This window comes from Mustela erminea, chromosome 9 (genome assembly GCF_009829155.1).
Source record: "Mustela erminea isolate mMusErm1 chromosome 9, mMusErm1.Pri, whole genome shotgun sequence".
NCBI lineage: Eukaryota > Metazoa > Chordata > Mammalia > Carnivora > Mustelidae > Mustela > Mustela erminea.
In genome coordinates, this window is record NC_045622.1 from 37,174,652 (window position 1) to 37,202,617 (window position 27,966).

At 43.1% G+C, this 27,966-nt stretch overlaps 1 protein-coding gene across 4 annotated transcripts in view; it reads right to left on the bottom strand.

The window, feature by feature from the left end:
* AMOTL1 (angiomotin like 1) overlaps positions 1–25,149 on the bottom strand; it is a 148,206-nt gene extending 123,057 nt beyond the window's left edge. The window contains exons 1-3 of one of the 4 annotated variants that reach the window (XM_032356420.1): positions 24,455–24,582; positions 24,237–24,294; positions 17,225–17,303 (exon numbers count right to left, since the gene is read on the bottom strand). Coding sequence is in view for 1 of the 4 variants with exons in the window: in XM_032356419.1 (XP_032212310.1) it covers positions 24,237–24,294; positions 25,054–25,130 (135 nt within the window). In the remaining 3 variants the exon portion in view is untranslated. Of the gene's footprint in view, positions 1–17,224; positions 17,379–24,236; positions 24,295–24,454; positions 24,584–25,053 lie in introns of those variants that run through there. The other 3 variants (XM_032356419.1, XM_032356422.1, XM_032356421.1) reach the window with 3 other exon arrangements.
* Between the last annotated feature and the right edge of the window lie 2,817 nt (positions 25,150–27,966).

Here is a 27,966-nt window from a genome sequence, read left to right on the forward strand (position 1 = left end):
TCTCTCAAAGACTAAGTCCATGAAGAAGAAACTAAAAAGACAAAATGGGGTGAGCAAATACTTTTTCTAAAGGATAAAGTGGGGTGGTGCAAGTGGGAAAGCTTGTTGAAACTCTACAGTTGTAGGATTTGGGAAGCACTTTTTCAAAGAAACATCTGTATTCCCATGTTTACAGAAGCATTATTTCCAATATCCAACATATGGAAACAGTGTGTGTTATTAACGAATAAATGAATTCATATTTTTCTAGATTATCATGTTTTCTAAGATGTATTGTTTTTTATTTTTGTTTTTAAAGATTTTTATTTATTTATTTGACAGAGAGAGAAATCACAAGTAGGCAGAGAGGCAGGCAGAGAGAGAGGGGGAAGCAGGTTCCCTGCTGAGCAGAGAGCCCGATGCGGGACTCGATCACAGGACCCTGAGATCATGACCTGAGCTGAAGGCAGAGGCGTTAACACACTGAGCCACCCAGGTGCCCCTCTAAGATGTATTTATCTGAGAGAGAGTGCGGGAGGGAGGGACAAGAGAGAGGGAGAGAGAAACTCTAGCAGACTTCGGCGCTGAGAACAGAGACTGACACAGGGCTCAATACCAGAACCCTAAGATCATGACCTGAACTGAAACGAAGAGTCAGATGCTTAACCCAGGTGCCCCTGGATTAATATGTTTCGTTTACACACACACACACACACATACAGAGTAGATCTGGAGGGCATTATGCTACGTGTAATAAGCCAGAAAGAGACATTCTGCATGATATCATTTATATGTGGAATCCAAAAAGAAAAAAAAGTAGAACTCCTAGAAAAAGAGAAGAGAAAAGTGGTTGCCAGAGGCAGGGAGGTGGAGAAAACAGGGAGAGGTTGGTAAAGGGTCCAGACTTCCAGCTGTAAGATGAGTAAGTTCGGGTCTAATGCACAGCAGTAAGAACGAAAGGTAAATATGTGAGGTGATGGGTAAGCTGCCTCCATAGGAAGAATCATTTTACAAGCTACACACGAATCTCCAGTGTATACTTTAAATATCTTACAATATTATTTGTCAATTAGACATCAATAAATCTGAAAAAATACATAGAAAAATAAATAGAAATATTTATTTTATAAATAAATAATAAATTTTTATAATAGATTTTATTTATAAATAAATTTAAAAATAAAGAGAAGAACTAAACCACCTGCATCGTGGGACCCTCGGGTCTACAGAACACCAGGATACTATGATTACATAATTTATCTTTCATGAATATCGGTTGATTGAACAGATGTGTAAATGACAGTGACCGGTGTGTGCAAGGACCCTCGTCAGGTATCAGATACTATTAAGCAGGTAAAGGAGATCCCCCCCATGAGTGGTGTGGGGCCCAGGGGACCTTTGGACCCTAGGAGGTTAGCGCTCTGACTCCCCGATAACCTTAAATGGACATGTCCTCCTCTCTTTTCAAAGCTGCCTCTGGAGCAAGACATCCCCCTAGCTGCCTGAGCTGGAAACAGGCCATCCTTGATAGATCCCTTCGCCCCTCGGATCAATCACCACACTTTATCCATCCTAACTCTCAGATGTCTCAAGAAGACATTTGCTGGGCACCTGGGTGGCTCCAGCTGGTTAAGTGTCTACCTTTGGCTCAAGTCATGATCCCAGGGTCCTGGTTAAGTGTCTACCTTTGGCTCAAGATGGTTAAGTGTCTGCCTTTGGCTCAAGTCATGATCCCGGGGTCCTGGGATAGAGCCCACATGTGGCTCCCTGTTCAGCGGGGAGCCTTTTCCCTTTCCCTCTACCTGCTACTCCACCAGCTGGTGCTCTCTCTCTCTGTGTGTGTCAAATAAATAAATAAATATTATATATAAATATATTTTTATATATATATATATATATATATATATATATATATATATATATATATAAAGGGTTCGTTCCTCCTGCCTCACCTTGCTGACTACAGACTGTCCTTTCCGTCTCAGAGTTGCTGTGCTCCCCGCAGACTTCCTTGTGCTTGCCTCATTCTAACATGCATCACGTGCTGTACTGTATTTGTCTGTACTGTAATGGTCTGTTAATACAGAGAGTTGAGTCCAGAGCTCATGCACCTGAGAGCAGAGACCCTACTCATCTGAATCCCCAGCAGTGGGAAGAGTGGCTGTCCCAAGGCAGGCGCTCAGTCTCTGTTGGTTGAACAGATCTCCGTGACACACCTTCCTTTGGCAAGTGTTGTCTGCAACCCCACCCACCTCCTCTGCTTCTTTGGCAATTTCTCCACGTAAAAACCACACCTTCTCTGCCTCTGCTTCCTGGCCCCATTCTGACCTTCTCATCCAGTCTAGCTCGCGGAGATTCTCCCACTCACTCTCCTACTTGAGTCTGCATTCTTGCTCCTCTGCCCGGCGTGCCATCAGAGCCCCTGCCCTTCGTACACCTGCCTCCCTCCCCACGCTTGGGCTGAAACCACACTTCTGATTATCTGCAGGAGACCTGCCCACTTAATGCAGCCGAATCACACCCAAGACCTCTAACCAGCATCTCTAGGGGCATGGCTGGCAGTGGGGCTGGATTTAGAAATACAAATTCAAAAGAACCTCAGCCATACCTCGACTCTGCCTTCACTGCTATAGCACAGCTCCAGCTGCAGAGAAGGAATAAGTGACATAGAAGGGCCGTATGTGGGGAACTACATAGCACACTACATCTTCCAGATAGCCCAGCAACCAGGGGCTGTAAGGAGTATGAACGCCCTAGCAGCAAGCAAGTCCGCTGATGCCTTACACTACCAATCAAGATATACATAATTACACTAATAAATTGAGGTATAGACATACATATTAATATAGATACACAAAATTAGTTTATTTATTCATTCGACATATATTTACTTGGTATCTCCTATGTTCTAGTCACTGTGCTAAATGCTTGGGATAGAACAGGGTAGATAGCTTTCTTCCTTCAAGGAAATTTCGACCTTGTCAGGGAGACAAATACCTGGCCATATCATTAGAGAATAAAGTAAAAAGCAAACATAAAGATATGCACAAGGTAAACCAAGAATTAGCAAATAATAGAATCTAGAATTTGGTAGGGATCGCAGGACCTTTAGACCAACCCTTGCCTTGTGCCCGGCTCCCTAGTAGCCATATCCCCAGCTCATACTTAAATACTACCTGTGGAAAGGATCGTCCTTTCTTTCCAGGCAGCCCATTATATTTGTGAATGCGTTTGTCAAGCACTTCATTTTTAAATTCTTAAAATATTAATATTCATCAACAATCCTTCATACTGCAGAGCTGTTTTCATACTCCTACTCTTTCTTCGGGTCTTCAAAATCTGCATTAAAAGGAAACACTCTTCCAGGAATGTCAAGATCTTTACCCCTGTTCAGACGCTCTCCCAACTCTTGCAGATCTGGATCTTCTTCTTCAACAAGTCACGATCAGAAGGAGCCTTCCATCTCGGTTATGAGTAGAAGGTGTAAGTCTATTTTGTCACACCCAGAAAACAAGCCAAACAACTACACTGAAGTGCAAGAGAGAAGAGGTCCCGTGATGGGATTTTCCTTCTCAACTAGAAATTTCTAGCTAACACCTCCGCTATCTAGGATCTAGGTGTCTTAGTCAGTTTGGGTTGCTATAACAAAGTGCCACAGATTCTGGCTTATAAAAGCCAGAAATTTATTTCTTATAGACCATGAGGCTGAAAACCCAAGCTTAGGGTGCCAGCACGGTCAGGTTCTGGGAGGACTCCTTTTTGGTGGCAGACTGATGATTTCTCATTGCATCTTCATGTGGCAGAAGGGGCTAGAGAGCTCCAGCCTCATGACCCAATCACATCCCAAAGGCTGCACCTCCTAAGACCATCACATTCAGGATTAGGACTTCAACTTGCCAATTTGGAGGGACACAAATATTCAGTCTATTGTACTATGCCATCTATCAGAAAAATCCAATCACCAGCAGCCTTATGGACCACTGTAGCCAAGAGGGCATTCTCCTCTTGGGCTCCAAGAGTTTGGCTCTGATCAGTTTCAATTTTTAAATTTGGAAGGTTCTTATCTTTCCATCTCCAAATAAACACATTAGTGTCTACATTTGGGCTCTTAATACTCAAGAGATGAAATTCAGCAGCATATACAAGACTCTTACGCTTGGAAAAAAAAAGAAAAGAATGCTCTTAAGTATCCATTGTGTAAGAAAATACCTCTTTACATAAATAAAAGGGTACGAAGTGCTAGAGACAGAGTTTTCCTCTGTCCGAAATGACTGATGTTTAGAGAGTGGACACGATTCTTCTGGGATTCTAATTTATTTCCAGGTATTCATACTAGCTTTGTAGAATTGGAAAGTTGGAGTACCGTAAAAACCATTATTTCAAATTGGCTCATCCAACTAGGCAGAAATTTGTGACTGTATCGTGGAATTTACTGGTGTTAATATTTTAAATACTCCAATAAATAATTTATGCTACTACTCTCTAAGGAGCTGTGGCAACAAGCATATTTTTAGGAAGCCTAATGAAGTTATAACATTATGAGGCTCTTTGCGGAACTCTTAGTGACTTGGGCTTTTCATCTCTAAACTCACAAGTCCCTTCTACCAGGAAACCTTCCGAGGCAGAATTATTTCCTCCTCCTTTTGTGCTTTGCAGAACTTTTTATATTCCATTAGGACAATGCTTTTCCGTGGATGATAATACTCTCTTTACAAGATAATTGCCATGTCCAGCAGGAGATGGTTTCCTTTGGACAAAGTCATGTCTTATGCCCCTTCCATTCCTACCATCCAGCCAGTAGCCCCATGCCTGGCCAGACATGGGGTCACGCAATGCTCGTTGGGTGAATGACATTGGCATACCTACAGCTGGGAGACTCCAATGAGTCTGTGCCTGCAAACCCTTCACATAACTCAGGTTTCTATCAGCAATCACAACAAAAGGTCTGTCCCCATATTCTGCCATCCAGGCAGCGCAATGCCCCCGTATATCCCGATGGAGTAGGAAAATCGAAAATAAATCTTTCATGAAAATTGGGTTCTCACGTAACTTGGGTTTGTTTCTTCACTTAGTGACCCTGGACAAACCACTTCATCCCCTTGGAGCTCAGTTTCTCTAGTGTGTGAAATAGGGTTCAGAGAGCCCATTATTCTAGCTTTCACAAGGTTTTGGGAAACTCGTACGTCAATTCAACAGTCACCAACCAGTACGCAAACACATAGCACTGTCATCATTCAACAGATTTGCTTAGAGATATCACTGCTAAGCAGCATAGAATTCCAACTTGTAGTTGCCCAGCTCGGGAGGTGGCATCGTTTGTGGGAGGCAGTAGATCTTTACAGTCTAAATTGGAGGTAAGAGATAAGACTTTGGGGACAGACGTAGATCTAAATCCCAGGTCCCCCATTTCCTAGCAGCGATCAGAGAGCAAGGTATACAACTTTCTTGAGCCTCATTTTCCCCAGCCCTATTAGGGGATCGCAGCACAGCTCTGTGGGGTTGTTGTAGGAATTTTTTTTTTTTTGAAGATTTTATTTATTTATTTGTCAGAGAGAGTGAGCACAGGCAGACAGAGAGGCAGGTAAAGGCAGAGGGAGAAGCAGGCTCCCTGCTGAGCAAGGAGCCCGATGTGGGACTCGATCCCAGGATTCTGGGATCATGACCCAAGCCAAAGGCAGCCGCTTAACCAACTGAGCCACCCAGGCATCCCATGTTGTAGGGATTAAATGAGACGCATCTGCAATGTACCTACCATAGATCCTGGCCGGATCTAATACAATTCAATAAATGACGACAGTAGTTGGTTTTATTAAAATCATTATAAGTTCCTGAAGCAGATACACTTCCAGAAGTGACTCAGTCCCATCTGCAAACTTCATTCCTGGGGGAAACAGGATGAATTGTGATGGGCCATTAGGAAGCAGTCATCTGTCCCCAAATCCAGGCGGCTGGCTGGAACGCACTTGCAGGAAAAAGACGCATGTGAAAAGTGCCTGAGAGTACACGTGTGAGACATCTGCTGTGTGCTGGTCCCAGAAAGGAAGGGGGACAATGAGGCAGGAAGGAGCAAGCGAAGCAGAGACGCAGAGAAAGGGTCCATAAGGACTCGCCCAGGCAGAGCCATGAACAATGCCACCTGGATGTGGGATATTGGGAAACCATAGGAGAGGATTAAGTGGTTATATTTGAGAGCAGGAATTGGGTTGCAGTCTATAAGACTGGGAAAAAAGCCAGAATAAGACAGATTACCACAGCTCTGATGATGAACCAAACTGCCACAGCTCTGAAAACCGGGTATTAAAGGGGACCCCACCGCAAAGGTATGTCTTTCATATACAGATCTTTACATGCCTGTGCAAGGGGGAAATGTCAGAGTCACCATCTTTTTATTTTTATATTTTTAAAAGATTTTATTTATTTATTTGACAGAGAGAGAGAGAGAGAGAGAGAGCACAAGCAGGGGGAGCAGCAGGCTTGTCAGGGAGCCTAATGCAGGACTCTATCCCAGGACCTCGGGGTCATGATCTGAGCCAAAGGATGACACTTAACTGCCTGAGCCACCCAGCTACTCCTTGGAGTCACCATCTAATCCAACTGTCTGTGAGAAAGAAAACATGAGCCACGTGTATAATTGAAAACTTTTTTCTAATAGCCACATTTAAAACAAAGTAATAAGACAGGTAAAATTAATTTTAGTAATATTTAATCCACTATATTCAAAATAGTATTTCAAGAAGTAACCCGTTGGGATGCCTTGGTGGCTCAGTCGGTTGAGCGTCTGCCTTTGGCTCAGGTAGTGATCTGGGGGTCCTAGGATCGAGCCCTGCATCAGGCTCCCTCCTCAGCGGGGAGCCTGCTTCTCCTTCTCTCACTCTGCTCTAGCTCTCTCACTAGCTCTGTTCTTCTCTCTCAAATAAATAAATAAATAAAATCTTAAACAAACAAACAAACATGTCTTCCATATAACAAAGTACTACTGACAACATTGGATTTCTTTTTTTCATACCAAGGCTTCAAACTTGGCACAAGCCACCCCTGGAGGGCTCTGCCTCCCGCCAGGGCACAGACCTAATTCCAAGGGAAAATAAATTCCATTCTCCTGAATTCCTGGGCTGTTAAGACCTTTTAAAAGCCCAAATAAGTAGAGCTAAAAAAGACCTTTAGGGATATTCAGAGTGCAAGGGCCACAGACCCATTCCTGACCTTGCCCCTTAGCACCTTGGCTTGAATTGATGCAGCTCCATCCTCTGATCCAGCCTTCACGGAGCACTCATAATGCTTGGCCTGTACAGGAAAATCATGATCCATGTTCTCTGTACTCTCCCACTCTAAGGAAACTCTCACGCACTCACTTTTCCTCTCCATGCCCTCTCTGGCTCTGGTGAGCAGGGGTGGGCGGGCACACGACTCCATGAGCCATTCCATCCTTCTCTGTGGTCATCTGGTGTGAAAAAGCTCGCCCAACCAGGGACAGACCATTGCGGGCGAGCTGGGTCAGCTCCTCCTTCGGGAACACAGAGGCATAATCAGCCAAGGGACGGGAAGAAGCATCCGAGGAAGAGGCACGTAAGCCGCGGAGCTACGGCAATATTGGGTTTCCAGTCAATCCTTAGGCTTCTTCAATTTCCTCTTTGATCTGTTTCCCAGATTCAGCTTCCAAAAGTCATTTCATTTTAACAAAGCAATTCTCCAGATGAAAGTATTTCCAAAGTCTCCCATGGGAGGGTCTCCAAGGAACCCTGGCTCCTGGAGTTCTCTTGGAACCCTCCAGAACCAACCACATTCTGGGTTCCTAAGGCACAGCTGTTGTGGGTTTTTTGTTTTGTTTTGCTTTGTTTTTGAGTTTCCATGAGATTCTTGTATCTTTTATGGTCATAATGATTTTAAAAGAATCTCTTATGTGTCAAGAAAACCTGAAGGAGTCTAAACCTTGCAACAAAAAGGCCCACCACAGAGATGGATGCTTTCACACACATTTAAGCAAAGCTCCTTTCCACCACTCCCCTCCACACTTGTTTGCACTTGGTCTCATGCCAACACTTAGCCTGACAGAGAAGTGATGGATTACTTTGGGTTGCATTCCCAAGTAATTATATTCTGAAAAAGACCTCATCATGGTGGCCTTCTGGGGACACTTTGAGGCCTCATATCATCTACAGCAATGGTTCTCAACTGTGACTGAGTATCAGCACCACCTGGGGGTCCTTTTAAAATATGTTGATGCCCAGGCTCTCTCCCAGAGCTATGAAAACAGAACCTCTGGGGGCAGGTCCCTAAACATCTGTACTCTTTAAAAACTCCCCAGGTCATTCGTATGTGGAGCTCTGAGAAACACTCACACACAGAATATGCCCTTATTCAGGCTTGGGTTTCTGGCAGAGAAAATCATATACTGTTCTTACTTATGATGGAAATGCAAATTTTTTCAAGGATGCATAAAAAGTAAGGAATGATGCAAAGTGAAAAGTAAATCTCACTCATCAGTAGACTCACCAATAGTTCCACTCCCTAGAGGTAATTATTACAGGATCTAGTGTGCCCCACCAGGAGTTATCTGTGCCTATGCAAATACCTACTTAGTGTGTGTGTGTGTGTGTGTGTGTATGTACACACATATATACATATGTGTGTATACATATATTTTTATGAATATGTTAATATACATACACACTCACTTGCATGCATACACAAATACATACATGTCTTTTCTTATTGTGGCTGCCTTTTTCTTCTACTAATCTATCTTGCTTTTTAACACAGAAACTATTGATAAGGAAAAATAATGACAGGATTTGAGAAGGTACCTACTTTCCATAATACAACAAATTGTAAAGCTAAAGTAACTAAAACAACATGTTTTGTTGGTGGAGTAAATTATTTATTTGCACAGATTAGGAAGTTTCAAAAATAATCAATGAAATTGATTTGGCATATGGGAAAATCGGCATTTCAAGTCAGTGGGGGAAAAGATAGACTATTCAATAAAGAGTATGGGGTTAATTGGCCATTTTTAAAGGTGGACTCCTATTTCACAGGGTGTATAAATTCAAGATCAAAATAAAATAAAAGATCTAAACAATAAAAGAAAATCCATAAGCATATTAGGAGAAATAATTTTATCCTGGAGTGGGAAAACTTTGCTAATGTATGAAATCTAGAAGTCATAAAATAAAGGATAGACAGATTGCACTACATAAAATCAAAACTTCTCTAGAAAGAAAGACACAACAAAGAAAAGAACAATAAAAACAAGTGAAGGAAGACAATATTTACCACATGTATAACAAGATTAATATCCAGACTATAAAAGAGTTTCATACAGCCATAAGAAAATGACAATCAACAGAGACAGGCAAAGCTATAAACTGATGATTAACAGAGAAACAGACATGAACTATAAACATATAAAAACACATTCAACCTCAGAATGCAGATTAAAACAATGCTGACTTTTTTCACTCATCACATTGTCCAAGTGTTCTAAAGCACTGGTTAATCTCAGGAGATGGTGACTTTTTGAAGAAATAGGTATGCTCGCATTTTGGTAGAAGAATAAATGGAGAGATCGTTTGAAATGGCAATTTGGCATATTCTGTAATGAAAGTTCATGTGTCCTTTGATCCAGCAGTTTCACTTCTAAGTATCTATCCTACAGAATACAGGTATAAACAAGTGAACCCCATGATCTCTAGAATGCAGCATTCCTAGTAACGAAAGAAAAAGAGAAACACTATAATGTCTCTCAATAAAGAGTTAAATGAAATAAGGTGTAGCTACACTGTAAATCCTATGCAACCATTTAAATAAATAAGGTGACTCTGATAGTCGGTATGAAAAATCATGATGATGATATCAACTGTAGACAGCCAGGTGCAAAACCGTTTGTATAGAGGATCCAATTTGTATAAGAAGGAAACACACACACACACACACACACACACACACACACTTGCACACACATGCACACTTCTAATCACATAATCTATTCCTGGAAGGAATAGTAAACTTTTCATAGAGATTATTTCTAGGGAAAGAAGAAAGAATGATTTTAGGCATGGGAGGGTATGATGATGTTTAACGTTATATATGTTTTATGTTTTTTATATTTTTACGATGCCTGTTAATTTTGTACTTCTTTTATAATAGAAAGAAGCAAGTCCTCTCATTTTTAACGTGTGCCCCTTAAATTGGGGGCTTATCATCCCTTCTTAAGTTTATTGGCCATTTGCATTTCTTTTCTTCTGACCAGCATGCTCATGTACTTGGTCCATGTTTACTTTTTTTCTTATTGATATACTATTTAAATTTTAGGAAATTTATATTTAGGAAACAATATTCTACTATGTTACATAGGTACTGCAAATAACTTTTCTGTCTGCCGTTTGAATTTTGATGTCATTTATACGGTTTTCAACTATATGTTGCACATTTTCTGTATTTAAATATACCAGTCTTTTTCTGTATAGTGTTTGGGTTTGGTACCATGCTTCAACACAAACCTGACACCTTATACAAAAAATTATCTTAAAATGGATTATGGCCTTAAATGTAAAACTATAAAGCTCCAGAAAAAGATAGGATAAAATCTTTGAGGACTAGGAGCAGGCAAAAGTTCTTATACTTTGTACTAAAAGAATAATCCACAAAAGGAAAAATTAATAAGTTGGCTTTCGTCAAAGTTAAAAACTTTTGCTCTATGAAAAATCCTATTTACAGAGAGGGAGGAAATATTTGTAAACTGCACATCTGAAAAAGGACATGTCTCTAGAATATATAAAGAACTCACAAAACTCAACAGTGAAAAAACAATCCAATTAGAAAATGAACATAAAACATTAATAGACATTTCACTGAAGAAGATACACAGATGGCAAATAAGCACATGAAAAGATGTTCAACACCATTACCCATTCGAGAATGCAAATTAAAATGACAATGAGATATCATTACAGACCTATTAGAGCAGCTTAAACATAGTGCTAACACCAAATGCTGACGAAGATGCAGAAAAACTCCATTACTCACACATTGCCGGTGGTAACGCAAGAGGCCATGGTCACTCTAGAAAACAATTTGGCAGTTCATTTTCAAACTAGAAATGGACTTACCTATAAGACCTGGGTACTACACTCTCAGGCTTTTATCCCAGAGAAATGACAATTTACATTCAGGCAGAAACTTGCACATAGATGCTCATATCAGCTTTATGTGAATGACCCCAAGCTGGAAACAACCCTAATGTCCTCTGGTGGGTGAATGATTAAACAAACCGTGGCACATCTGTACTGTAGAATACGACTCAGCAATAAAAAAAGAGCCAGCGATTGATGTAACAACCTGGATGGATCTCAGAGACCTTATGCAGAGTGGAAACAGTCAATCTCATGCATGTAAACAGTGCATGATTCTGGGGGTGCCTGCGGGGCTCAGTCAGCTAAGCAGCTGCCTTCAGCTCAGGTCATGATCCTAGGGTCCTGGGATAAAGTATTCCTTTTTCCACTCAGCGGGGAGCCTGATTCCCCCCCTTTCTCTTTGCCCCTCCCCCACTCCTGCTCACACTCTCTCTCAAATAAATAAATAAAAAATCTTTAAATACCACATGATTCTATTTATGTAATGCTCCTGAAATAAAATTGCAGAGATGGACAACAGATTAAGAGCTTCAAAGGACCTGGTGATTCACAGACCTGTACCCCTGGGGATAAAAATATATGTTTATTAAAAAAAAAAAAAAAAAAGAGCTTCAAAGGACTAGGGGTGGAAGGTGGATTCAAAGGAGTTGTAGAAAGAGAGACTTGTGGTGACGGTACGGTTTTGTATCTCAACTGCTGTATTAGTTAATGAAATTAACATGACAAAAATTACATGTAATTATATACATGCACACAAATGAGTACATGCATAGCTGATAAAAACTTATGATAAGATCTAATTGGTAAAGTCTCTGGACTGTGCTGATGTCAGTTACCTAGTTTTGGCATTATGCTACAGTTATACAAAACATTAACACTGAGGGAGGCTGGCCCAAGCAAGCACACACTCACGAATCTATAAATATTTCATAAGACAAGTTTTTAAAAAAACACACAATTCAGCTATTCTTTAACAGAATGTTTGCATTATTCTTTGTTTAAAAAGTCCACATGACTGAACTAACCATAAATTTCATGAGACAAGTCCGCCTAACGTCAGTGCATAGATTAAAGTTTTAGTAACTCTTATTCACCAAGTATAAATAAAGCACGAGGACTTAACACTCAGACTTTGCTCTTAAAAATCATGCTATCCAACACCCTGACTGTTCTACCAAAGTGGTGGCATCTAGAAACAGTATCCTTAAGATTTCTGGGATCAGGATCCCAGCATAAGTCACCCAATTTAATTTTGTCCTTAAATAGAATTTTAAAAATAATAACAGTTAAAATGTACTGAGCACTGTGAGCACTGAACGACTCAAGTACCTATTACACAGCAGAAGGTATGAAGAGGACTCACAAGAAATGAGAAAATATGGTCTTGGCTCCTACTTCACACTTAAAGGAGAAAAAAGGCATACTAGTGCTTTTTAAGTCCTTGGAAGTTTATCTGGGAGACGATAAGAAAAAATGGTCAGGGCACCTGGGTGGCTCAGTCTGTTAAGTGTCTGCCTTGGGGTCAGGTCATGATCTCAGGGTCCTGGGATCAAGTCCTGAGGTGGGCTCCATACTCAGAAGGAAGTCTGCTTGTCCCTCTGACCCTCCCCCGCTTGTTCTCTCTCTCTCTTTCTCTCTCTCTCAAAGAGATAAAGAAATTTTTTTAAAAAACCAAGAAAAACGTTGGTAGAGTATTCCAAAAATAGATAGTCTAATTTGAGTATTTATTGAATTCTTACCCTGGGCACCTGTTGTGTGACTGATGGACCAAAGTGCAGGGCTTACCAAGGAGGCCATAGCTTTGGAACTTGTCACAACAATGCCACCTGTGTGACTCCAACACTATTGCTCCTACTACTGTTAACTGCTACACATTCCGCATGTCTTTAGGTTTCTACAGACATCATCGCATTTAATCTTCATGAGAACGTTGTGAGATGGCATTATTATCCAGATTTTAAAGGTGGAGAGGCTTAGAACGGAGATGTCAAGATGCTTTCCCAGATCAGAATTCAGATTGAAAACCAGGTCATCTGGGACGCCTGGATGGCTCAGTTGGTTGGACGACTGACTTCTGCTCAGGTCATGATCCCGGAGTCCCGGGATCGAGTCCCGCATCGGGCTCCCAGCTCCACGGGGAGTCTGCTTCTCCCTCTGACCTTCTCCTCGCTCATGCTCTCTCTCTCTCACTGTCTCTCTCTCAAATGAATAAATAAAATCTTTAAAAAAAAAAAAAAAGAAAACCAGGTCATCTGATAGCAAAATTCATGCTTTAACCACTCATCCATGTGTCTTCCCCAAGCCTCCTGTTTTAATTCCTTTTTGTTGGTCTTTTCTAGGCATCTCAGTGGCTTTCCAGCAGACCTCAGGATTGGGCATTTCCTTGACTTATTGTTCTGCTCTGTCCCCTGCTCCCAGATCCCCACGCAGAGGAAGAAGCAGAGCCTGAGGAGCAGGGAGTGATCTTCCAGCAGAGCTTTGGACAGTGACAGAAGCAGCTGAGAGAAACATGTGTGCACGTGCACGTGCACGCGCATGTATGCATCTAAGAGAATTGATTTTCACTGATTTAGTTACAACCGTAAAACTAGCTGGTGAAGTGGCTGAGTCTCTAACTCAGATCTTTTTAACTATGAAATTTTCTCCTTGGTGATCTGAGGCCCGAGACTATGCACAGAGAATTCTCTGGAGAGATTCCTCTACTCCTGCACACTCCCTTGGGAGTTCCATCCAGGCTGACTTCTGCAGAAACAAGACAGCCAGCTTGTTCCAGTTAGCTTTTGCTGCGAGACAACCACCTCTGAACTTAGATGATGGGGCTCTATGGGTTGACTGAGCTGAGGTGAGCATTTCCCAGTCAGGGTCCTTCCTATGCAGCCCTTCCCTCGTGGCCAGGTCTGGACTCCTCTGCAGGCTTCATTCCTGGAGCCTCAATCCAGGCTGGAAATGGTTGGAAAATGGTTGGAAAATCTTGGGCTGTTTGGGCTTCTCTTCATGTAGCCTGTCCACCTAGCTGGCTTTCTGGCAGCTTGATAGTCTCCGAGGAATTAGTAGGCATGCCCCTGGGGCTGGACTGTCCCCACTTGTAAGAGCCAATTCTGTGTCTCTCTTTCCAACCCCGCATTCAGCACTCTCCCTTTGGTAGCCCGAAATCAGCCATGGTGGGAGGGAGTACTTATACTATGAAAACTGCCAAACCCTACACATCAGGGTTCCCCCCTACCACCCACCTCCACAAGAGCCAGGTTGCCAGCCCATGACTTTACACAATGCTGGCTTCCCCCAGAGGGAGTAAGCCAAGAACCCCCAGCAGGAAGCTGCAAAGCTTCTTAGAACCTAGCCATGGATATCCCCAATGTCACTTTCTTCTTATTGTATTGGTCCAGTGATTCCCCAAGGCTAGTTGTGATTCAACAGGAGAATTATCCTCCGTGTCCCATGGAAGGGTTGCAAAGCAATCGCACAGCACAGGACCCAGCACAGAGTCCGTGCGCACACCAATGCTGGACGAATAAATGAATGAGTAAAGCCACTTCACACACTGCACAGCACTTAATTGGGGTGTCCTTAAGTCACCCTAAAAGGACAAAGTCTTACGGAAAGTTCTGCTTTAGCATCAGAGTTCGATGATTCTGAAGTCCCCAACAAACCGAAATTGAAAATTGCAGATACAGATCTACTTACACTCTGTCTGCAGGTATTCACGGACCTGTTGGCACAAGCCCTCCCTGCTTATGTCCTCAACCGGTACTAAGATGCATGACGATCGCAGAATGCTTATTTTATAGCTGTTTTTATACCACTGAGGGCTGCTTTGCCTCCCTAAGCAAACTGCAAATTCTTTTAAGAGAGTTCTCATGTATTTCTTTGCCATTCCTTTTTTCTACTGTGCCCAAAGCAGATAATTATACACACACACAAACACACATGCACAGATACCTCAAAGATACATGATACTTAGAGATTATAAGCCTTAAAAGGAATGGAAAGCAGGAAAGGAACTAAAAATTCTTAATTGCTGGGTTTCAGAGCCTTCGCGTCTAACTGTTAGATTCATCTAGCGACGTCGGCATTATTACTTCCATTCCGTCTCACAGCTGAGGAAAACGAGTCTCAAGAAGTCTTACCAGTTTGGTCAAGGCCACGCTAGGAAGAGGAGCTGGGATTCAGCTGTAGACCTGCACGGTTCCCAGGCATGAGCTCAGGCCATCTCCCCGCTGTAGTATACACCCCCCCGCCTTCCCCCATTCCCTCTGCCTCCCCTCTTGAAGTATCTACAGAAGTCATAACAGTCCTGATGCTTCCATACCCCCGAGACAGTAATAAGTGTTTCAAGTTCTGCTCTTGTACAACATGTCCTTTAAAAGCTTGGAAACAGGGTGCCTGGGTGGCTCAGCGGGTTAAAGCCTCTGCCTTCGGCTCAGGTCATGATCTCAGGTTCCTGGGATCGAGGCCCGCATCGGGCTCTCTGCTCAGCAGGGAGCCTGCTTCCTCTCTCTCTGCCTGCCTCTCTGCCTACTTGTGATCTCTGTCTGTCAAATAAATAAATAAAAATCTAAAAAAAAAAAAAAGCTTGGAAACACAGGAAGTGAAAAATGTCTTCTACTGAGACAGGAGTGAGCCTGACAGGAGGGAGGTCAAGCTAAGAGGCCACCATGTTAACTCAGGGGAAGGGTGTTGGTGGGTCGGACCAAGGGAGTGGCAGTGAGCGGGATGTGAACATTCTCAAGGGATAGTAAGGAGGCAGAATCACCAGATTAGGGATAGACTGGACGCGGGTGCTGACTGACCATGGCAGAATCACGCCGGCTGCACTGGAAAGGGCAGAAGAGACGGAAAGCCTGGAGGAGAGGCCTCCATGTTTCTGGAAGGAGGTGATCCTGGCTTGAATGAGGAAAACAGCCATGGAGGTGGAGAATGGATGGCTTTGAGAGGCAACCTGGAGGCAGAAGCTGCCAGATGTGTTGGCAAACTAGATGTAGGAATGCAAGGATGGAGGAGGGTGTCCAAGACGAAGTTCAGAAAACTGTCATGGAAAAACAGCAGCTTTTTGCTGAGCTGGGGGGACACAGAAAGGGGAGCAGACTTCAGGTCAGGATGAATTCTGGACATGCCAAGTTTCAGGCCAACCTGTCAGCCAGAGCCAGACAGCCAGTAGGCAATGGCATTTAAAACAAAACAAGCATCTCATCGAAATGAGATTCTTCGCTCCCTTCAAAGGTTAGGGATGAACGCCCGCATACCCTGTGTGGCAGGGTTCTGTGTCAAGGAGTACAAGGGCTCCGTGATTCTCAATGTTTTCACTCCATGGTGGTTCAGCTCTCTCTCCAAAAGCCACCTATCACCCCGCAGGTGCCTCCGTCATAACCAAGATGTCTTTATTGAGACTTCTAGAGCCAGTAAGAGCTGTGAGATTCAATCAGTGACAGAGCCTGTTATAACTCATCAGAAGTGTAGCAGGGAGCTTCCAGTAAGTCCCTAGGACCACAGGTCTACCCGCACACGTGCACCCCAATGCTCATGCTCCCTTCCTGCGAATTCCTATGGCCAGCTCTGAGATGCATTCCTACCTTTCTGCGCCACACAGCAGCTCAGCGATTGTTTACACAAGGTCCCTGCATGTTACAACAGGGAGCGGGGGCCCCTTTGTTTCCTGCTGTACTCTCGCAAAGAAAGGCTCTCCAGAGAGCTGTTGCTTTTCTGCACATCAGCTTTTATCACGGGACCCTCCTGGGGCTGGGGTGGGGGCGTGTCATGAAGCCAAACACAAAGCCAGTTGTCAGGACGGTCGGCCCCAGCCCAGAGGAGACCGCTCATTGCCGCTTCACCCTCATGCTGGTTATACAACAGGAACCTGAAACCAAGCCCAGATTCGATTTCCATGCCCCCCCATGAGAACCAGCCCCTGCAGCTCGGAGCTGAGTGGGGGTTCTGCTGGCCCAGCTCAGAGTCTACCGGCCCACAGGGTGGACACCAGTTGGCGGGGACCCAGCCCTCCTCCTCAGCCAGCATGTCTCTCAACCTGCCTCCCATTCTACCCAGAGATGCCCTGCAAAATCCCCCTCAAAGCAAGCTTCTCCAGATGGAAACCCACAAAAGCAGAGCTTCCTTACCTGGGAGAAGGTCCTGGTGACCGCGAGGAGGAAAAAACACCACGTTCTAGCAGAAGGGACAGGGACTTACAGGGCCAATCTGTTGGTTTTAAAAGAAGAAAGGTGACTTCATCCCCTGGTGCCGTGGAGTTTAAAAGAGCAATGAGTGCTCCCTAGCTGAGCCAACTCTGTCTCATCGGTGATGATTCCATCCAAATTATGCAGCCACTGCCCAGACATGCTCAGCCTTTGGAAGGTAAATTGCTGGAATCTGACCAGCCCTGTTGTTTTCAAAAGAGCTTCCGAAAGTCCTGAACACCAATCACTTTAACTGGCACCAGAGATAGGGAAATGAGCACTTATTTTCCCCGAGTCATATCATTACCTCCCGAGAATCCAACTGTCTGAAAAAATAGCGTTCTAGGGAAGGAAGACAGATATTTAAACTTCTGAGAGGTCAAAATTCTTGGGGAAGGAGAAGAGACAAGGAGATTTCAGCCAGGAGGAGGGGCGGTGGTGAGCTGCTGGGACCATCACCTTGCCAAGAGGTTTTCAGAGCTGGTGGATTTGCAAACACGTAAAGGTGACAAAGAGGTGACGGTCTGGATGTGGCAGAGGGGAAAGTATGCAGTTAAGCCATGGGATGAGTCACTGTATGGAAAGAAAGCGTGGCAGCCTTTCTAATGAAGGCAACCGATTTTTATTTACTTTTTACTGAGTATGGTGCCGCTCAAGCAATTCGAGGTCCATTGTGACAGCTCAAAACATGCCCACATTCCACCAAGAATGTTGGGGAAAATTGACGTTTAGGGAAGGAATTTTCTCTTTTGTGTGCTGGGTGAGGCCGAAGCAATTGCATTTGTAACGTGGGATTCAAGGCCATGTCAAGTGACCGAGTAGGCCGGCCACCTCTCCTTGACGCCGTGTCCCCAAGCTAAACTTTGGGCAGAACTTCTGGCCCAAGGAAGGAATGGTAATCGGTGTGCCCTGTGCTGGAAGTGGGGCAGAGGGTTGAGCTTAGCAGCCCTACTACACTGTCTCTCTCTACTCGACTTCAGGAGAGTGTAAGGTGACTTGGGGTCACTAGGCATGTGTCCAATATCTTGCTGAGCTATTTTGAGGCTTTGAGGATCTTCTCGTGTTAAGTGTCACTCCCGAGAGGGTAAAACAAGAAAAAGAAAATCTCTTCTGTTTAGATAGAGGTATTCAGGTCCAATTTTAGAAAGGGGTTTTTGAACCAAGAGATTGAAGAAATGTCAACAAGGCTTGTAAAAGGAATTGGCAAGTCTTCTAGTAGGAGTGTCAATAAAGACATATGATTTTTATGGTGTTTCCAAAGTTAGTTGTAGATATTGATACATGCCCCCAAATACTTCAATATAATAAGTAGAAGAAGAGCAGATTTTAGCAATGGTAAGATCAAAAAGGAGACACTCAGTTCCTCATAGTATCTTCAAAACCTGAACCAGAGAATAGCACACAGTAGGTATTCAGTAGCTAGAGAGTAAATGGTATCAGAGAATCCCTCTCTGCTCCAGATTTCTAGAACAGATCCCGTGAGAACTCTAAAGTCACCGACTGCAGAGAGCAGGAACCCGTGGGTCTTAGGAAATGCCTCAGCCACTGGGTTCACTGCTGAAGTTAGAATAGAGCACAGAAAGCCAATTTCTGGACCGAGTATCCACCTTAGTCTGTTCCCCTAGACATAAGCTAGATTCTACTATCTTTTTCTAGGGCCAGGACCCCAGCTTACAGGTGATCCGCGAAGGGGTCTCAATTGTCTTTTGTTCTCAATATTCTTTTTTTTTTTTTTAAGATTTTATTTATTTATTTGACAGAGATCACAAGCAGGCAGAGAGAGAGGAGAAAGCAGGCTCCCTGTGGAGCAGAGAGCCCGATGTGGGGCTCAATCCCAGGACCCTGGGATCATGACCTGAGCTGAAGGCAGAGGATTTAACCCACTGAGCCACCAAGGCGCCCCTGTTCTCAATATTCTATTATAAAATTTCCAAATAAGGTTCCTTCAGCTGACCTTTCACTATCTTGCTTTCTCATATATTGATTCTCTAACCATCCAGCAGCTCGTATAATTTTTATGGTGTTTCCAAAGTAAGTTGTAGATATGGATACAGTCCCCCAAATACTTCAGTATTATTCACAAAAATTCACTATTTCTTTACAATGCCAATTGTAACTTCCTCACAATTGTAACTTCCTTACAATTTCTTTTCAGATAAAATTCATTTATGATGAAATGAAAAACATCACCAGCATACCATTTGATGAGTTCCTACAAATACATACACCTGTGCGATTCAAACCCCTATCAAGGTACAGAACATAATTATCACCCTAGAAATTTTCCCCATGTCCATTCCCAGCAAACTCCTGGTTCAGCATTCCTAGCGGGAATGAATCTTATTTTTTTCACCATAGATCAATTTTGCTTATTCTAGTTCTTCATATAAATAGAATCATAAAATTGGTATTCCTTTGTGCAAATTTTTGTGACGTCAGGAGGTTTTTAGGATTCATGCCTCCATTTTGTCGCTTGTATCAGTAGTTGGTTTTTTTTCATAGATGAGTGGTTCTTTCCTGTATGAATAGACCACAGTTTCTTTATTCAGTCTTCTGTTGTTGGACACCTGATCTTCCAGTCCAGGGCTATGATGAATAAAGCTAATAGGAACCTTTTCAGACACATCCTTTAGTGGACATGTGTTTTTGTAACCCTTGGGTAGATACCGAGGAGTGGAATGGGTGGGTCTTAGTGGAGGTGTGTATTTAATTTATGAGAAACTATATAATTTATAAGAATTTACCTCTTTTCCAATGTTCTCATTTTCCTCCCCTACCAACAATGTATAAAAGTTTTAGTTGCGGGGCGCCTGGGTGACTCAGTGGGTTAAAGCCTCTGCCGTCGGCTCAGGTCATGATCCCAGGGTCCTGGGATCGAGCCCCGCATCGGGCTATCTGCTCAGCGGGGAGCCTGCTTCCTCCTCTCTCTCTGCCTGCCTCTCTGCCTACTTGTGATCTCTGTCTGTCAAATAAATAAATAAAATATTTTTAAAAAATGTTTTAGTTGCTTCACCAAATGTTCTAACATTTGGTGTTGTCAACGTAACTTTGCTGGTGAATGTCTCATGGCATCTCGCTGTGGTTCTAACTTGCATCGCCTTGATGACTACAGCTGTTGAATTTTTTTTTCTTACATATTTATGGGCCATTCATTTACCATCTTTTGTGAAGTCTCTGTTCAGATCTTTTAGCCAGTTTTAAATTGAGTTTTTGGTCATCTTGGTATGAGGTTTAGGAGTTCTTAATATATCCAAGATACCAATTTTTTGTCAGAGACATTTCTCAAGTATTTTCTCATGCCCTCTGACCTGCATAAGAAAGACATTTTCTTAAGGATGCTTCTTCTGATGAACAGGAGATTCTATTTTTGACTGTATTTTTTCTTTTTTAGGTTTTTGTCTTCCCCCAAGACATGATGTTCTCCTATGTTTTCTTCCGGAAATTCTGTAATTTTAGCCTTTATGTTTAGGCCCATGGTCCATTATAAGTTGATTTTTGTGGATGGTATGAGTTAGGTCCAGGTTGATTTGTTTCCATGTGAATATGGAGTTATGTCAATACCATTTGCTGAGAGCCTTTCCTTTCCCAATCAGGCTGCTTTAAAAATTTGAAAATTTGGTCTATTTCTGTCTGGTCTCTTTATTCTGTCTTACCAATCTGTTGATCCTTGCATCAGCACCACACTGTTTTAATGACCATAACATTAGGGTAAGTCTTGAAGTCAAGTGGTGAAGTAACTTTGACTTCTTTTTTCAAGACTGCTTTGAATAGTCTAAGTTCTGTGCATTTCTACAGAAATTTTAGCATCATTTTGTCAATTCTTTTTTTTTTTTTAAAGAATTTATTTATTTATTTATTTGACAGAGAAAGATCACAAGTAGGCAGAGAGGCAGGCAGAGAGAGAGAGGAGGAAGCAGGCTCCCTGCTGAGCAGAGAGCCCGATGCGGGACTCGATCCCAGGACCCTGACTGAGATCATGACCTGAGCAGAGGCTTAACCCACTGAGCCACCCAGGTGCCCAATTCTTTTCTTTAAGTCAATTTTTTAAATTATTTATTTATTTATTTATTTCACAGAGAGAGAGAGAGTGAGAGAGACAGCGAAAGAGGGAACACAAGTAGAGGGAGTGAGGGAGGGAGAAGCAGGCCTCCCACTGCACTGGGAGCCTGACATGGGGGGTCGATCCCAGGACCTTGGGATCATGACCTGAGCCAAAGGCAAATGCTTAATGACTGAGACTCCCAGGCATCCCTCGGTTTGTAAATTTTGACTAAATAGCATCATAAGATTAGGATTAGGATTAGGATTGTGCTGAATCCATAGATCAGTTTGCTGATTACCATTTTAACAATGGCGAGTCTTCCAAAACCACGAGCTTGGCATATCTCCCCATTTATCTACATCGATTTTTTCACAGCATTGTTTCGTGCTTTTTCTCTTTGTCATTGATTTTCACAGTTTGACTATGGTTCCCCTAAGTGTTTTATTTTTGTTTTGTTGTGGTTTTTCTTTTTAAATGTAAATCTTTTTTTGCATTTATTGGGGTTTTAAAGTCTGTAAATATATGTCTTTTTCAAATTTATGAACTTTTCAGGGCACCTGGGTGGCTCAGGGGGTTAAGCCTCTGCCTTCGGCCCAGGTCATGATCTCAAGGTCCTGATCAAGCCCTGCATCAGGCTTTCTGCTCAGCAGGGAGCCTGCTTCCCCCTCTCTCTCTGCCTGCCTCTCTGTCTGCTTGTGATCTCTCTCTGTCAAATAAATAAAAATCTTTAAAAAAAATTTTATGAACTTTTCACCCATTATTTATTCAAATACATTTTTGGGTCATTCTCTCTCTTTCTCCCCTAGTTCTAGGACTCCAATTACATGTACATTAGACCTTTTGATACTGTTGCAAAGATCTGTGAGTCTCTGTACATGTATTATTAAATCTCTTTTACTCAGTTTGGATCATTTTTGTTGATCTGTCTTCTAGTTCATTGACTTTTGCTTCTTTCAGCTCCCTGTGCTTTTAAAAATGTCCATTACATTTTTATTTAAAAATATTTTCCAGTTCTTATACTTTCACTTGGTTCTTTTTTATAGTTTCTTTTTTTTTGTTATGTTCAATTAACCAACATATAATACATCATTAGTTTTTGATGTGGTGTTCAATGATTTATCAGTTGCATGTGACACCCTGCACTCATCACCACATGTACCCTTTTCTATAGTTTCTATTCATCTGCTAAGATTTCTATACTTTCATTTATTATGAACATATTTTCCTTTATATACTTGAGCATAGTTGTAGTAACTTCCTTAAAGTTCTTGTCAATTAACTCCATCACTCTAGGTCATCTCAGAGTTGGTCTCCACCAATTATCTTTCCTCTTTAAAATGAGTCATGTTTTCCTGTTTTGTTGTTTGTTGAATAATTTTGGAGTGTATCCTGGTCTTTATGAGTGATATGTTGCAGAAATTCTGGATTCTATTCTGCTTTTCTGAGGAGTATTGACTTTTTTTTTTTTTTTAAATTCAAGCCTTTAAAGTGGTTGAACTCAAATTGTAAGATCTTATCTCCCCATGTAACATCTAGAAGTTCAGGTCAGCTCTTTAAGCTAGAGCTGGGATTTCTAAAATCTGCCTCTTGCCTATGTGGTTCAAGGATCATCCAGAGATCTAAGTAGAATTTATCTATTGATCTAGAGGGCTTCCCTTCTGCTCAGCATATTGATAGATAGAGCCTTGTTCTTAAACTACAAGTTATAAGTCAGGAAACTCATCCCACGTCTATCTCTTCTTCCACTAATTTAGTCTCCTCTGGTTTCTGTAGAGTTTTGTTCTCTCCTCAGTACCTTCAACTAATTGTGCTTATATTTTGTGCAGAGTTTATAGTTACTATCTATAAGAAGTACAGTCCAATAGAAGCTACTTGGCCATACAAGAAGGCTTCAATTACCTTTTGAGTCATTTTTTTTAGTTTACCCTCAACATGATAATTCATAGCTCTTTCTTGGGATACAAAGTATGTTTCATCTCAAGCACCACCTCAGACTGGTAATGTTGAAAGGGATACTGAGCTTCAGCAGAAAAGCATGATGTAATCAACAAATAATGTCTGCCTCCGACATAGGAGGGGAAGCGGAACCCCAATCTTTGTAAGTTCTAATATAGTTATTTACAAAACAATGCATGACACTTAGCAGTTTGTGCCTACTAGAACATCTCCCTGAAGTCAGAGTACTGTATATGTTTGTCTGAGGGTTAACCTTCTTGGTTAGGTGTAAACTTTATGAAAACAAGAATTGTGTTTGTGAAAGTCACTCCCCCATGCCCAGCGTTTGTCATGTGAGATGACAGGCTCTCCATAAATATTTGGTGAGTGACTGAGAACCCAGCTGAATGTTTGTTTTGGTTTTACTTTTCAAAATTATACAATGTGAAGAAGCAAATAGAAAACACGGGTTAGCAGAAATAAGATAAATCAAATCATCTCACTTTCCCCCTTAGTCATAATCATTATTACAATATTTTTTCCCACCTAGCTTTTTGTTACCCTTCAAATTTTTATTCTCAACCTTGGGTGCATATTAGAATTATCTGAGAAGATTTGAAAAGTCTGTTCATGCCACACCCCAAGCCAATTTATTCACATTCTCAGGGACTGACCTTGGCCTAAGTTTTTTTTTTTTTTTTAAATTCCAGAGATGATGCCAATGTGCCATGAAAAGACCTAAAGATGTCCCAGCCAGCTCTATCAGAGGTCTTTCAGATGTTATTTTCTGTCTCCTAGATGACAAAGTCCTTGCCTTCCAGGAGAGTTCAGAGAAGGCAGGACTTGAAGTCATTCAACATGAAACAATTAGAAATCCAAAAGACAACAAACGTACCTAATCAAGATCGTTGCTTCAGAGAAACTGAGGCTAAGTGTGCCAGGAGCATAACACCTGAGTGCAGCCAGAGGTGGACTCACCTGTACTTCTTTCTCCTTGGCAGAGCCCTGCCAGTTACGCTGAGGGAGCCTTCTCCTTCTAGAAAGGTTTGGAGAAAGGGGCACGGTGACATGTTAGAATCGTAGGGGACACTGATTCCACCCCTCCCTTCTTTGAAAACTTCTGCTTTGTAGGCTCCTCAGTCCCCAGGCTCCTGGCCTCTGTCCACTCTTTGGGGAATGCTATTTTAATTCTTTACCTGACTTTAGAATTCAAGAAGACCGCCTTCAACCAGAAGCTCTTCTATAGTCATGTGCCTCCCTATCTGGTGAGCTGAGCATTAACATCTCTTACCACCCTGTTTCTCTAGCTGCCCGAGGAGAACTGGAGCACAGAGCCTAGTTTTTGACCTAAGCCACACGCAGAAGTTCCCAGGAGATTGTGAAGTACCTATTCTTAGGCCCCACCCAAGAACAATTAACACAGAATCTCTGGGTGCCCTAGCCCTGGTATGTTTGTCAAGGCTTCCCCGGAAATTGGGACATAACTGAGGGTGGCAAATATCAGGGAAGCAGCTTGGGGGTTCCCGTGGGTTGTGAGTGGGTTTGAAATCTTCCTTCCTACTACTCTGGAAGCAGCTTAGAGGAAAGTACCAGAAACTCATGTTAAACAGGCTAGGGTTTGACTCCCTGCTTTGCCATTTACTAGCTATGCGATGCAGACTAAGTCACTGAACGTGTGAGACATGGAGTTTAGTTAACCGGTAAGAGGTGAAACGGTAGGGCCTACCGGTGAGGCGCCAGGAGACTCCATATACAAAGTATGTTTACCTCCCTGCACCCCTCACCATCACCCTACCTGAACATTGCAATAGGAGCCACGGGCAAGCTCTGGCTTGGTGTGGTGCTGTCTCTCCTTGATCTGACCATGACCATGACGTCAGTCTGGATTTGCAGCCCTGGTCCCTGGGTCTGGCCTTCTGATCCCAGCTTCTGAACTTGATCCGGCTCTTCTTTCCTGCCTTGCAGGTTCCGGGCCCAGTTTCCATCACCTGTTTCTGTTGCTCAGCAATAAGCCCCAAAGGGATGGTTTCTAAAAGTAACTGGCCCCATGTTGCTCCAGCTGAGTTTTAGCACCAGGAGGGGGTGGGGCTAATTTTAGACTTGTCCTGGATTAACATCTGAGAAGACGCCAGGCCAGGCAAGTCCAACCTGGCCCTGAATTTCTGGGTGGGAGTTTACAGAGAAAGGTTGGGGAGATTTTGCCACAGGCTTTGTGTACCAATATCATGCTGGGCACCTTATTTGGAAGCGTCTTAAACCATTTGCCTCAAAATCTGTTTGAATTGGTGCTTCGGGGGCTGTGCTGAGGGGAGTAACCACAATATAAACCAGGATTTTTGATGTGCTAATATTTGTACCGAGCCAGGATGGATTATTAGCTAGGTTTACCTCAGGGACAGGCTCTGACAGGTGTGAGCAGGGCCCCGGGCCTGAGACATTGCGGGAAAGAGGCTCATGAAAAAATAGAAAAGGTTATGGCTGTATTTGTGTTTTAGAGGAGCTGAGAGAGAAAATGAGATGGAGCAGTGCAGTGGTGTCCTGGCTGAGAGAAGCAAGGATGGCATGGAAGCTTCCAGAGCAGGCCTGGCCCAGAGTAGACAGTTAATGACCGCTTGCAGCCTGAGTGTGGAATGAGAGGCTTCTAAGGTCGGGAAGAGATGCTTTGAGGCAGCTTCATGAGTATCTTGTGCTTCGGAAGGAAGGGCAATTAAGTTTGGGTGTACAAGGGCTGTGCCGGGGACCCACAGCATCTGGAGGGATTGGTATCCTCTAGGTCAAGGAAAAGCAGGAGCGAAATGAGCTCTTCTGTAATCAGGACTATAGACTAGCAACAAAGAGCGGTTGAAACAACACTCCCCTCCCCATTAAGAGACAACCACCATTCCACCACTTAATGCTGCATGATCTCGTGCAAGTTGCTGCATTACTTGGAGCCCATTTCCCCACCTGTTTATTTAACACTCACCAGCAATTTATTGAACACCTACTACATGTGCCAGCCACTGGGATACTTTAGTGAACAGACAAGCTTCTTGCTTTTAACAGTTTGATGGAGAGGCAGACTAGAGAAAAGAAAGGTCATGAAGACAGGTGCTGTTACGGGCTATGAAGGACACCCTCAGGACAACGTCGTGGAGAATATTCTGGATAGGGAAAGCTTCTATGAGGAGGTGTCATTGGAACTAAGCCCTGAACGGTGAAAGGGAGCCAGGTCTGAAGAACATTCTAGGCAGAGAGAACAGCAAAGGCAAAGAGCCCCAAACAGCAAAGAACTTGACCAATCTGAAGAATAGAAAGGAGGCCAGTGTGGACGGCGACAGTGAACTGAGGAGGGGCACTGAGGGAAGGTGAGAGGGGGGACCGGAACACGCAAGGCCTGCAAGGACAGTGATTCCCATCTCTTGGCACTGAGGCCGAGCAGGAAGAAGACGGAACCGTGGGTCAGACTCTGAGGGCAGAGGAGGTGAAGTGTGATGGGGGAGCCCTTGGGACCCAGATCCTTAGAAATGGATCTGGAAGCCAACTGGGGCCAGATAGGTTGGAGCCCTTATAAGAGAAAACAAAAACAAAAACACTTTAAATCTGTCTAGGACACAACCTTTTTGACTAATGTAATTCCAAATCACTTCTGGGGGGAAGTGAGCATTCCTAAAAAAATGATTAACCAATCCATTTTCTTATCAACTTAAAAGAGATTAGGCTTTGTTCTGGGAATCTAATCCCCCAAACCTGTTATCTGCCGTCAGTCAATTGTCTTAGTGTTTAGTCAATTGTTTAAACAAATGGATCCCTTTTCTTCCCGTGTCTTAGACTAGTAATGAACTAGCTGATCTCTTTTTCTATCAGACGTACCTACCAGAAGTGAATCTTTGACTTAACCTACTGGAGACCTTTCACTTGTAGCAAGATTATAATAAAACACTGAACTGCATGGAACACCTGGGGGGCTCAGTCAGTTAAGCATCTGACTCTTGATTTTGTCTCAGGTCGTGATCTCGGGGTCCTGGAATCAAGCCCCACATTGGGCTCTGTGCTCAGCCAGGAGTCTGCTGGAGATTCTTTCTCTCTCTCTCTCCCTCTGCCCCTCCCGGGCTCCCGCTCTCTCTTTAAACAAAAAAAAAGCTGAAACAAACAAAACGTTGACCTGTGCCTTCAACTGAATTTCCCCACCTATAACCCCATGGAGTGGGTAGCCAGTAGGCATGAGAACCTTCCTCATTTTCTGTGAATGGGTCCACAGCTGTGTGCTTATTTTCTCCAGAGGCACATGGCCCTAGCCATGGGACTTCTGCCCAAATCCTGTTCCGACAGTCCTCGAAAGCTGATGAGGAGTGAGAGGAAGGCTGCACGGGTTGACTGGTGTCTATGGTCCACCAAAAGCTATGCTGAAGTCCGGCCCCCTAGTGCCTCATAATGCAATGTCATTTGGAGGTAGATTCTTTCCAGGCATAATAAGTAAAAATGAGGTCGGTAGAGTGGGCCCTAATCCAGCATGACTAGCATCCTTATAAAAAGGAAGAAATCAAAGGCAAACCTACACTCAGGGAGGATTCCCCATGAAGATGAAGGCAGCGATGAGGGTGATGTTTCCACAAGCTAAGAAATGCCAAGATTCCCAGCACATCAGCAGAAGCTAGAGAAGCATGGAACGGTCTTCCCACAATCTTCAGAAGGAACCAATGTTGCCAACACCTTGGTCTTGCACTTC